Consider the following 14,020-nt stretch of genomic DNA (forward strand, 5'->3'; position numbering starts at 1 on the left):
CACATAGGTAACTATCTAGTTGACCTTTGCATATATTTAAAAGAAAACTTCCTACTTGGTCTAAACCTCTTCCCCTCTAATTTGAATTTATTCCCCCGAGTTCTGGAATTCTATATAACATTGAAAATTCTGCCTTCATTCATTTTACTAATCCCTCTCAGAGTCTTATAAACCTCAATCAGATTCCCTCTAAGGTTTCCAAGCTCTGTAGCCCACATAATCGCAGTCTTTCTTCGTTTGGTTGCCCTTTTGCTGATCTTACCATGCGAGTTGCTTGTCTCTGGACCCTGTCAAGAAGCTCAATGTATTTTTTTAGTCTGAGGTCTCCATACTTGACCACAGTATTCCAAATGAGGTCTTACAATTGCGTTATACAGTGGGACTATAATCGCCTTATCTACACAGGATAATGTTTTAAAAATCATCGATAGAATACTATGGGTTTTCCTAGCTGCCTGTTTACACTGCTCAGAAAACGTCATACCTGCCTGTATTATAACTCCCAGATCACTTTATTCCTCTATTATTTTTAATTCAACCCGACAAAGCATATAATTTATTTTAAGGTTGATTTAAACCAAGTGTAAGACCTTGAATTTTGCTGCTTTAAAACATAGTTCACTTTTCGGAATATTCTTGCAGCCTATTCAAGTAATCCTGAAGGAGCGCTGCTTGGTACTGATCATTATCTACTCTTCCAATCTTTTCGTCATCTGCAAATTTTGACATCAAGCCATCTATTCCATCGTCGATGTCGTTTATGAAAATCAGAAACAACGGTAGTCCAAGAACCGATCCTTGGGAACCCCACTTTTGAATTTACACCAATCTGAAGAATATCCTTTAACCACAACCCTCTACCTTCTGCCCTGCAGCCATTCAGCAATCCATCTTAGAATTTTTACAATAATCCCAATGTTCCAGCTTATACAGTAACCTCTCATGAAGGACTGAGTCAAATGGCTTGTTGAAATCCAAATAAACTATGTCGAAATTGTTCTCTACATCCAGCTCATGAGTAATTGTGTCAAAATAATCTATAAAGTGAGTTAAACATGATTTTCCTTTTAAAAAACATATTGTGTGTGTTATTCCGAATGCCATGTTTATCTAAATGTCTGTAGATTACATTCTTAATTATTGCCTCTAACATTTTCCCTGCCACTAAAGTCAGACTAACCGGTCTGTAGTTACCAACTTCGCTCTTAGTTGGCACTTTTCCAATCCGAAGGAATCTCTCTCGAGTTCAAAGATGTTCTCATAATTATCTTTAATGGTTCAATACACTCCCTGGTGGCCTCCCTCAAAATTATATGCCATCAAATCCAGGAGCCTTACTTGCCTTTATACTCGAAAGCTTTTCTAATAAACAGTGATCTGTAATTTCGAAAACAGTAATTTCATATGGCTCAGTCTCACTCACACAGCCTCTTCTCAGTATTAAAGATATTCAGTAAAGACAGATACAAAGTACCTGCTCAATTCATCGCAACATTATCAGTGTAAGACGTTATGGTACGATCTAATTCGTTTTTTTCTTCCTTGTATATGAAAAAAATATAAAAAATTCTTTGTCCTCGTTCTTTGCTTTCGTAGCCAGCGCTTAATCATTACTTAATCACATGTTTTCTCACACTCATTCTTGGGTTCTCTGACATTATCTGTGGTACATTTACAGATCAGCTTGTACCTTTTGTAGGCTTCAGTACTTTTCATCGCTCTGTAACTGTCCCATGCTATCTTTATCTGCTCTATTTGTCTAGCCAACTCCACATTTCGGCATCCTCCTCCTGCAATATTTTCTTAATGGTATGTAGGCGTTCATGGCTTCTGTGGCATCCATTAATTGGACAGATTGCAGAGTGAGGGCGAATACACTTTAAAGATATTCCATAATTCAATTGTATTCGCCCTCACTCTGCAATCTTCCCAACTAATAGATGCCACATAGCGACTTCAACTGTCAAAGTTCCCTCTTCTGAAATTAAAATCTGCGCCTTTACCTTTAACTTCTGCAACATCTTTCTTCATCTTCCAACAGACGACTGCGTAATCACCAATTGCCAATGGTTCCTGTATTTTAAGCCCTGAGGGGACAGCGAGTAACTTCGGATGGGCATAAAGTACATTTATAGGGATTGTATAAGAATTACCAAAAGGTCACATTACAGAAGTTGATACAGGATGTTCGAAAATATGGTCACATGACATCAGCATAGCGTATGATCCCCTCCAACCGCTAAACAAACCTGACAGTGGTGAACCATGCTCGATATAAGGGTGTCTACAGACTTACAGACACACACATTCTAACCTAACTCGCAGCATGGTCGTTTATTTATTCTACAAATGGTCAGGTCTTGTTCGTTTAATATTGTTAGTTCCCAAATGAATAATAATGCTCTCTTTGCGCCCCCCCCCTTTAAATCTGACAATCTGTTTGTAACATCATAAATTGTAGCTTCCAATATAAATAATATAGAATAAAGTAGAACTTGTAATAACCTTTTATACATCAGGGCCACTTGGCTATTTTTCGTTCTGAATATAAACTACTTCAAATTAACTTTCATGTTTTGGTGTATTTATTAACGGTAATCAGCAAAACGCTGATTATCCAAACACGGAACAAATGATGAAGAGATTGCTTGATGTGGTTTTATTTATACTTTAAAACTTAACACTATCCATGAAGAATTATTTACTACAAACCTATACTGTTAATAGAAAGGAAATAGAGTTACCTGAGTACGCAGTGAGCAGCGGTAGCAACCCAGTTTTCATTAATTATAGCTGCACCACAGGTGTGTTGAAATCTCCCAAACCAGTTACGTTGAAGAGAACCCTAAAAGAAAACAACGAGTTTAGTTATTCCAGAGTGTTTACAAATACACACGGGAAGTTCGAATAAACTTCATCTTATCCCAGAATAACCGAGAGTAAATTTAGTGTGTGGAAGCCAGTATCTGTTCAATCACTTTAGTGGTTCCCACCCTCAAAGTTTCTCTACTTGCCTTAATGCACTTATCCCATCCAGCCTCGCATTTCTCAAACGCTTCCTGTGCACTATATTTTGCGTCGTTCGCCTCTACGTTTGATCCAGAAATTCTGCCCTTTCGTCTCCATTTAAGAAAACAACCAAGAGTCACGTGTTATAAGATCTGGGACATAATGTTTCTTTCTTAAAATGTATTGCAAGGCATTTCTTTCTAATATGTGTCTGAAGCGATTACAATACTGAGAGTACATGGGGATGCATATCGGTTCTTACTTAATTTGTCATGAAATAGAAACTTTTTTTGTTTATTAGAAAAGTTTTCGAGTCTAAAGGCGAGTAAGACTCCTGGGGTGATGGATTTTGAGGTAGTCGGCAAGAGAATGCATTGAACCATTGAAGTTAATTATGAGGAATCATTGGATTCAAGAGAGATTCCTTTGTACTGAAGACGTGCTAACATAGAATCAATATATATAGGCTACTCTAAGAGCGAATTGGGCAACTACTGACCGCATACTGTATTTCAGTGGTTTGGAAAATCATGGAGGCAATGATCAAGAATGCAATACATGGTAATTTAGATAGAGATGGAATTTTGAGGGGAACGCAGCACGGCTTTTTAAAGGAAAGATAATCGTTTAGTCAACCTCGTTAGCTATTTTGACACAGTTACTCATGAGCTGAATGCAGGAAATAATTTCAACATTGTTTATTTGGATATTAACAAAGCCTTTCATTCAATCTCTCTTACCAGAGATTACTTGCATAATCTGGAACATCTTGGGATCATAGGCAAGGTCCTCAGATGGATCGTAGGGTGGTTGAAGGGCAGCAAGCGCAGGATTGTATTTAATAGTTACCTTTCAGACTGGGCTAACGTAAAAGTGGCGTTGCTCAAAGGATCGATAATGAGACCACTGTTTTTGATTTTCTTAAATGAAATGACATCCGACGAAGGGATTCAGAGCGTGATGTCAAGATCGACTGTTTCACGGATGGTTAAAGAAGTGGCAGTTGTGTTTTAATGCAGCAACAAAATGCAATGTATTACACTTGGAGAGATTGAATTTAAAAAAGTAGATGAAGAAAGGGATTTTTGCAAAAAAGATGAAGCAAGACAGGCAACAAGGGGGAGATCCATGCTGTCCTTTGATGATTTAGCGAACATTTTCTTGTAGAGATAAGAAGACATAAACTCACTGCACACGGAAATTTTAAGAGCACACTTGGAATAGTGTGTCTAAGGGTGGAGGTTGCACTTAAAAAAGACATCGAGCTTCTTGAAAAGGTTCGAAGACGTGCGACCTGCTTGGTGAGAGCTACAAAAGGGCACCAGTATGAGGAAGACATCAAATATGTGGGCTACAGAGGTTTGCAACCAAGTACCTTAAGTGCAGAGCGAAGACTATGTTGAGCTTTACAGAAAAATGGTGGGGTTTATAAGGCTCTAAGAGAAGAGAGTAAAACAGAATAGAATCTTTAATAACACTATAAGATATATACAATTAATCTCATCACGGCATGGTAGTGCCAGGGGTTTATAAACACATGTTGAATGATTACATTAAACTAAAATAAAGACATATATTGGAATTCAGATATTGTACAGACACATTCCTATAAGTTCTTATGGAGAACTGTAACGTTGTGTACTCTTAGTATAACAGTCCAGAGCTGGAGTGGTGTGATGTAGCAGTCTGGAACCGGAATCTAGGGACAGAGATGAACAAGCGTGGTCGACTGGGGATTGCAGATTCAGGCGGCGATGGCGTCTTGAGGACACGTCTGTGATGATATCACGGATATCACTATTGGCAGGTAAAAACGCAGCTTGCTGGTACGTGGCATTCTAAATTTTGAGTGTCGTAAGATTTCCACTCTGTACTTCTTGTTGTGTACCATTCCTTGGACGTCACCGTCAATCTGTTGTAATGAGGACAGCGTTTGGTTAGGTAGGAATCTATCGGTGAGCGCTAGCCGGTTATAGTTTACTAGTAGCTGTGCTGAAGACGAGAGATTCGCCAAGAGCATTGATTCTAAAAGGTCCGCTCTGATATTTTACCAGTGGCCATCTTGATCGTGAAGAGCAGCCTTCTTTCTCCGATGTAAGATTGCAATCTGCACAGTTGAAGGGCATCTGCTAATGTTCTAAGAACTGGAGGAGGGTGACGATTGGTGTTGGTCCATTTTTAACAGCCATAATTCTGCAACAAAGATCCTTTTTAAGGTTGGATTCGGCAGCCGAGGTCCATACCTCTGAGGTATACAGGATGACCGGGTATAGATGGGATAATGTATCATTTTAGCAGGTGATGAAGGCGAAATTTTCAAACTTATAAATGATTCCAAAAGTAGGGGCTATAAATTTAAATTACTGGAAAGTGGTTTAGACTGCACTATAGCAAGTTTTCTTTTAATGAGTAGTTTTTTAATTACTGGAATGCGTTGCCACCATATGCGATTGAGGCTGACAACTTGAAGAAATTTAACAGTCAGCTGTATAGATAACTACGTGAGAAGGGAGTAAATAACTTTTCTGGTGCAGCAAAAGCCTGGAGCTACCGGGCGCCATATGGCTAATACTAATACTAATACTAAAATTAATAACGCTTCTTTCCTGGTAAGATGCGTTATTAATTTCATTTATTAAATTTTAGGGAATAAATGACACAATGTCGTTCCAAAACAGAAAACACATGTCTCATCACTTGCATTACCCTCTAGGATTTCATTTGCAACACCCATAGTTTACAACTGTATATCTGAATTCCAGTATTCCACATTTCTGTATTCCAATATCCGTATTCCACAATTGTACAAAATTTGTTTTACTGAATATGATCTGCAAGAACGTTGCTTTACCAAGAAAGACCAATTTTGCAAATTGAAGGGTCTGGAGGCAAGGCACCTGCGAGGGGATCTAATTAAAATGTTTAAGGCATTGGATGGATTGAATAAGCTCAATGTTGGTGGCATTCTTCCTCTCGCTGAAACTACACAGGAGGAGGCATAAATCCAATTTGGGGAAGGATGGTTTCAGGATAGATGTGCGTAAGTTTGCTTTCAGGCCAGCGGGTTGGTGATTGTTGGAACAAACTTCCATCTGTTGTTATGAAAGTGGGTAGTGTGAATAAATTCAAGGAAGAGCTATATAAATTCTTGGAAGGGATGGATGGGTGAGGTGGTTAGTTTTTCTTTTGGCTGATGTTTTATAAGCTTGCTTTCTCTCATCATTTCCCGCTACTAATACTAATAATATTAGCTATGCACAAATGTCCATTCTGAATTGCATTCGGAGGAGATTCCATGAACCACCAAATAATATTTTCACTGAAGAGAATTACCAGTTCTGTGTTCTCTTCCCCCTGGTAGTACAGACTGCTGTTGTCAAATGCAGCAGGACAGCAGTCGTCTGGATTAAAATGTCATGCACAATCTATAAAGAACGAGATCACTTTTAGTTATGCTGGGAGGACAGTTATTTTCAAATATCCTTTTCGAGAGAACTGGAAAATCTGTGTATTTGAAGAAAGAGGACACAGCAGATTATGTAATCTTTTCAAGTATTGATCGCTATAACGGACTTGGTATTCGGTTCCCTAATGAAGCTGTCTACCGAACTGAAGGCGCTGTGAAACGGTTGCGCATAGGCTAATTTCATGTTGTTTCAGCTCAAAAAATCCGGAAAATCCTTCCGCCTGAGATCGAATTGCTAAGCCTCCCATTGGAGAACATTTCAGAAGTTCCCTCAATTTACGAGTATAACGATACTCGATCCCAGGCCTCTCTGTGACTATGCTGTCACAGTGGTGGCTAATAATTAACTGGTGGCTTACTAGAAACAACGATAGTGCTTGGACCGTACTGACCTCTAGCAGATTAATGGGAACTTTTTCCTTAAATAAACACCATTAGGCCTAATTTTTGAATGCTGATATTTAGTTCTGTTTGTTGCGATATCTTTTTATTATAAATGCCGAAGTCATCGAGTGCCCCTATTTTTCGACATGCCTAGGACAATTGACGCCCAACGTAATGTTTGTTTATTGTCTCTGTACTTAATATCATTAAATAATATAATAAGTCATGGACGTGGCCACGGAGGGACTGCCTCTACTGGACGACGTAGGGAGGGCGAAAAATTACTTTTTTGCATGAAATTTCTACTGACAAATAAGGGCAAGGACTGAGAAATCAACCCTTGCCCTTTGCACCACTATAATAAGTATCTACACCGTGAAGCAGAATTATTATCTGAGTTTAAGAAATAAATTTCCAAAATCAGTTCTTGACCCTATATTAAATTTTTCTGAAGCGATTGCTATTATCTCGCTGCAAGCGGTCGCGTAATACTTATATTAAGTGTTGAAAAGAACGTTCTGATGTATTCTTAATGACACTGCTTTGAGGAAAGGTATCATAAGAATAGTCCCTTTCTGGAGACCTCTGGACTGCTCTTCCCTGTGGGGTTGACAGTTTGCTCTCGGCAACTGTGGTTATCTACTCTATTGCAGCCTCTTCGGAACTGAATCGATATCTCTTTTCCTGGGGCGTGATATAAGCCGCTGTCTGAGATGTGCAATCATTGTAAATGTCCTTCGGCCAAAATATCGCATATCACAAGCGCTAGTTGACACGTTCCATTTAACTCAGTAACCATATCGCATGCTAAGAACTTCCACAATCAGGGTAATATACTTTTATGCATATTAAGCTATTTTATACTTCGTTTCGACTTTTCTCAGCCCATCTCCATGTCATAAAGCGTCAGAGCTGAACCCTAACCGAAACTTCTGATAAGCTGAGTTTGTAAAGAAGAAGGAATGATATTTATCAAAGAACTAATATTTTTTAAACATGCAAGTATATAAGAGGTGTGATCAATGAAGTTTGGAGACTGATGACTTCCTCGTCACTAATTTGAGAAATTAGTGATGAGGAAGGAGGAAATGACCTGGGAAGAAGTTTTTTTTTCAGTATTTGAATGGATTTCCTTCGAATTACTCTCTTGGCACAGTCTACGCTGATTCCAATGCTCCTGCATCTTCTGGAAACATTCTTTTGGACTTGTTAATACTTTCGGTGTTGTATTCTGGATAATTTCTTCAATCGTTGCAAATCTGTAATCTTTCAAGGGTACTTTAAGCTTGAAAAAAAAAAAAAAAAAATCACAGGGAGCTGAATCCATGGGAGGGAGTGGACCACAAAGAAAGAAAACTATACACTTTTCTATACAGAACTTCCTTTAAGAAACAGGACCTTTTGAGCTTAGTAAAGTAAAATCATATTCCTATTCCGATTTTTGCAGTTTTTTGTAATTAGACTGATTTTTTTATGCACTTTTCGTATTCGAATTTTGATGAAATTAAATTTATTATATCTTATACTTCGCAACGATTTTTTTTTTACATTTTTGCATTTATAATAAGTTTTATCATAATTTACGCTCAACGTATTTTATTATTATTATTATTAACATCATTTTATTTCCACATCAGTGGGCACCCCCAGAACAGCCTGTTCGGCTAGAGGGGTGTATATAATAAATATTTAAGGCGATTAAAAGCTACACTGAGTTTAAAGAAATAGGAAAACACATTGTGCAGTATTTACAAGTAAGCTGACGTAAAATAAACTGAAGTTTCAAAACTGTGAAGGTGGTACCGTCAATAGTTTTACTTTGTACAGTTCTTTCAGGGTGTCCTGTCTGTAGCGCTTCGAGCTGCAGAAAGCTGAGGCATCGATTCCGAGGGAGTTATATGGTCCGACCGTATTTGCCGGAAACACTGATCCTTGGTATTGCAGGTTTTGTATTGAAGATCGTGGACAAGGTGTTGCACTGCACCGGGTTCGTTGGATGGTCCGAGAGTTTGTCGTCACTTCCCAGATGTGGGGTGAATCCATTCGGTCACAAGGGAGTTGAGCCAAGTTGTGCAGGTTCCTCTCCTTGATGATGGTTTCCCATAGCTTCATGCCGAGGTTTGCACAGAGAACGCTCCGAGAGATGATAAAAGGGAGGCCATCACCCTGTTTAACCATCTCAGGAGCCAGTACCCAGTCTCAAGGAATCTATTGAGTTGAGCAGGGGAGGCCTCTGTGCTTTGGTCAGGAACCCTCCCTCGAGGCTGAGCAGCTTCTGTCGGATTGCCCAAAGAGCAGCAAGCGTTTTCTATCTAGCCATATTGAGGTGGTCTTTGAAGGTTAGTCTGTCATCCTACTTCAACCCCAAATCAGTGTGAGAGTTAACCTTTTCAATGACGATCCCGTTGATTTTTAGTGTAATTTTCGATTCTTTGTCTTCCTTTTTGTGAAGGTCATATGGGCTGCTTTCTGAGGATTCAGCTTTAGCCCGAGACATCGTAGATAATCCTGAAGTTCAACCAGGACATTCTGTGCTTCAAAGGCGACTGCATCTACTTTTGCTGGATCAGGACATTTTAATATCCTACTCTTTAAGGTCTTAGCACATCTTAATGCTATGTATATATACATGTATATCACTGTTTAAAAAATTATACAAACTTCCGATGCCAGTTAGATTCCTCTGCCAAAGCTATATGAACAATGTGTTCGCCAGTTATTCCCCGCGCGTCAGAGGTGCTGCTCCTTCAATATCTCAATTCCTTTACCTCTTTATATCTTTTTTACTATGGTGTTGGAAGTGAATTATGGTGACCCAAGCAAAAAACTAATGTTCAAGCGACAATTCGCCAATTATAAGTCGGCACATGTCTTAGGACATTTGCACAGCATTGAACGAGCGTTATTTAGTTGAGCATGGTGCCACTGTGATTCTGCTGAAGACAGGGATGCCGATCTCTCTAGGATCGGGGTAGATTTGACCAAGTGTGGATATCCCGTAATGTTCGGATAGATTCCAGGTGTACGGAAATTATATAGTTGTCAATTACGATCGAACAATGAGCTAATTGCCGCTGCTTATATTATCACTGCTTATATTGCCACTGTTTATATAATAATATCTCTTACCTGCCATGGAAATTCTCCAGTTAGAGCCTTTCTTCCTCCTACAATTCGATCGCCATCATATGCTACTCTACTAATTCCACAAGTCGCTGTCATAATGGGAGCAATATCTGTCTGATTTTGTTCAATTGGAGGTACTATGATATCCGAATCATCGACATCCAAAACATCAATCCTGCTCTTCCAAGGAGATTCGACAGATAAAATTTCGCAAGCTATAAAAGCCGATTAAAGAAAATATGATAAAAAAGTATTTAGATATGTAAGATTCAAAGAGTATCAAACAGATCAATGCGTCTCAATCAGATTTTTAATGAATATACTACATAGTTTAATTTATAGTATAGGAATTTTTTCGATATTACATTAACATTCTGGAAAATCACTTTAATGAAGACATCTCTGAGAAATTATTTGTTAAATCCATAATAAAATCATTCGCTTATCTTTCACACGAATTGTATTCATTGCAGCCTTCTACTAATTAATGAAAACTAAAACGCAAGCTGTAGTAGTATATGGACATGACCAATTATAAAAATTGCTGTTTTTGTTAGTATTAAGATATTAAAGTTTACATAGGCGTATTCAGGGACATGGGGGTACGTGCTCCCTCTAAGCCCTTGGACTTCGTTCAAAAGACGGCATTCAAGTTCATTGATGATCCCTCTCTTACGAAATCACCTCTCTATTTTTTGTCTCATAGATGTTTAGTTTCTGTTACATGCCTTATCTGTAGATTTCCTTTTCCAAATTTTTAATCACATGTACCATTTGTTGCCTTAATGTAAAACTCCTGGCCATGTCGCCGTGATGAGGATTATTGTTCCTATTGCTTCTAAGTACCTGTACCGTACTTAGCAGCAATAAAGAAATTTCATTAATACTTCCATAGACACCGTTCTTCTGAACTTATATCTGTGATTACACCGCTCTCTTCCAAACCAGTTCGAAGATGCGCCTCAAAATTCATTCATTGTCCAGCTCCAGACACAGAATTAACTTTTCGTCTTTTTCATTTGTCCCTTCTAATACGAAGGGTATTAGAGCCACCTTCTTTTACAAGTATTTCTTGAAAATTACAATCTATGGAAAGTCAAGTCTAATGTCAACAAGTATTTTCTATCATCTCAACAACCTTCAATCCATGCATAGTACTAAGTACTATAGGTTCTAATACCCTTCGTATTTTGAGCCTTCATTAAAAAAAAGTTTTATTTACAAGGCTTTATTTGCGCAGTTCTGGGAAGATAGATCCAACTCCAATTAACATTAGCAGAGGCTGCGAAAACAAATCTGGAACTAGGAGGACGGCATCTACCATGTCTTCCTCCCCATTTCTAGCCCTAGCCCAGTTCATTGATGTACATGTACAAAGCACTGAGTGAGGGCTGTGTCCAGCACTCGACATGATTTTCGTAGCCGCAATTATAATTTCATACTGGTCTATCTGTTACTTCTCTTCATGATGCTCTGCTAATTTTATGAGTTGCCTAATCTTAATCGTCAACTTCTACGAAAACGTTTACACAATAATCAGAACTGGATTTTAAATAATGATATGATTATAGCGCTAATACAAAAGAATGCAATCCTAGTTGGTTTTTGCCCGAGTTGCGCTACCAAATCCATGATCGAATCAAAATCTTTATTACTAGATTCTCAGATTAACAACGTAAACTGCAGCCATTATCAACCCACTGCAGGATGGAAGCCTCCTCAACAATTCATGCTGAGGGAAATGGACCATAATCTGTCACGCTGGTCCAGTGCGGCTTGGCAGATCGACCGTATTTAGCAGTCAGGGGCTTGAACCCCGGTCTACTCAAAGAGCGTGTGCTACTGCACTACCGCTCCTGACCACTCGGCTAACGTAGATAACTACAAAGCGTTCATATTTTTTTCCTCGCTTTGATTTCCAAAGACATATCAGATGAGAATTACACTAGATACGAGAACCGGTATTTGAAGGAAATTGAGCCAGTGACCGAATGATACAACTGACTGGAATAGGTCGATAAAGATAGTCAAAGTATATTGCAATGAAAACTGAAATCAAAAATTTGTTATGTGCCACTTGTAACATTTTAGTTTTTGTCTCTCTTTTTCTATCGTGTTCTTTCTCCCGATACAACTTCCGTGATCCTTCCAAAGCTTGCTGTGGAAGGATCACGGATTAATTGAACGTTCGTGACATAATGAGAAAGACAAGAAATGCCTACTAACGCATTACAATACACTTACAAATCTCCTTTGTATTTCTCATTAACTGCAATTTTACATTATTTTCTAGAGAATTTTTTATGGATTTTAAACTGATTATTTACCCTATGGATCACAATAATGTCGATGTTTTCTGATGATGTTTGTGTTGTACAAACTTTATACTTCATTGGCCTGGCTAGCTGTTTCCACATTACCGAGATGTTTAACTTAAAATTACTGAGGTGTTAAGCGAGTAAGAATAATTAGGTCGATAAAGGCTGACAACATAAATTGCCAGTTTTATCAACACACAGAGATATAAGATAATTCCGTGAACTGACAAACTTTCACAATTTTTTTATTTACAGTTATTAAGCACAGATTACACCAGATTTTACGTGTGAAACGTAGGAAACTGAACGTTACTGTTTCACGTTTGACAAATGAACTGTAATAGCAATGTTGACAAACAAGCAGTTTGTCGACGAGAGAGCTTTTCTTTTTTGGAAAGTCAGGTAGATGCTTGCGTGTTGTTCGCTGGTGCGAGGACAAGAGTTAAAAATAAGTAGGATGTTTCACATTTGAAAGAAGGAAGAGCAAACAGACGTTATGGTCTGACTCAAGAGACTAGCATCAATCTCTTGCTGTTTTCTTGTCAACAGTTGTCGCTTCTGGTAAGGAACTGAGAGTAGTCTTCCTACTCATCCTTTTCCCTGTAGATGATAAACAGAAACTTAAGGAATTTTTCTTTTCGGAGAAAATAATTTAGTGGTGAAACCTGTCATTTGAAGTTTTTAAAAATAGTAACATTCCAAAGGAGATATTTACAAACGTGGAACAAAATAAACCCAACGGTAGTTTCGGGCTAAGAAACCAAATTGTGATTAGCGAGGAGAAATAAAAGTAAACAGAAAATAGAAAAATAATATTTGTTGTAAGTTCTTAATTATATATATATAAGAACATATATAATATACTGAGTGGACAGAAATCATAGGATACCTACTTAGGTAGGCCCACCTTTCGCCCGGATAAGGGCAGTCACACGGCGAGGCATTGAGTCCACTAGTTCACGAAAGCGTTCCACAGGTATTTCCGTCCATGCTTGCTGCACTGCTGTCCATAATTCCGTCACATTCCTGGGTGGAGGATCCAAAGCTCGAACGGACCTTTCCATGGCATCCCAAAGGTCCTCCCCAGGGTTCATGTCCGGTGAACGGGGAGGTCATTCCATGGTAGTAAAATTTGCGAAATGCTCTTCGAGCATTGTTCTAGCCACCACGGCTCTGTGGGGGGCGCATTGTCCTGTGGAAGAGTCCATTGTCCCGTGGGTGCACGATGACCACAAAGGGATCCAGATGGTCTGCAAGGATGGACACGTAACCTGGACCGTTCAGAGCTGCATCTAGAAATACAGAGATCCCAATGTGAGCCAGTTAAACACTACCCAGACCATTACCGACCGTCTACCTGCCTTAACAGTTCCTCGTTGACATGACCGGTGCATAGCTTCGTGCAGTTTCCGCCAGATACGCACCTTCCTGTTCCCTCGAAATAACTGGATACTGGACTCATTGGACCAGGAGACCCATCTCTAATCATCCAGTGCCGATGTTCTTTCGCCCAGTTGAGGCGTAGAGTCCTGTGTAGTGGTGTTAGCAATGGGGCTGTAGTGGATCGGCGGCTTCTATAACCTATTGCAGCTAATGATCGCCTGATGGTCTCGGTGGAGACGTTTCTGGCACCTCCTTCATTGAAGTCGGCCGTGATTTGTGGCACTGTCGCTCTCCGGTTGGCAGAAACAATGTGAGACAGAAGTCGACGGCCATG

The 14,020-nt window shown here is 39.1% G+C and overlaps 1 protein-coding gene across 1 annotated transcript in view; it reads right to left on the minus strand.

The window, feature by feature from the left end:
• LOC150075235 (trypsin eta-like) overlaps nt 1–14,020 on the minus strand; it is an 81,619-nt gene that overhangs the window by 4,052 nt on the left and 63,547 nt on the right. The window contains exons 6-7 of the mRNA XM_090388407.1: nt 9,989–10,200; nt 2,745–2,845 (exon numbers count right to left, since the gene is read on the minus strand). Coding sequence (XP_090244533.1) covers nt 2,745–2,845; nt 9,989–10,200 — 313 coding nt within the window. The remainder of the gene's footprint in view (nt 1–2,744; nt 2,846–9,988; nt 10,201–14,020) is intronic.

This window comes from Mastigoproctus giganteus, chromosome 14, assembly GCF_048544385.1.
Source record: "Mastigoproctus giganteus isolate SK-2022 chromosome 14, ASM4854438v1, whole genome shotgun sequence".
In the NCBI taxonomy this organism is placed as follows: domain Eukaryota; kingdom Metazoa; phylum Arthropoda; class Arachnida; order Uropygi; family Thelyphonidae; genus Mastigoproctus; species Mastigoproctus giganteus.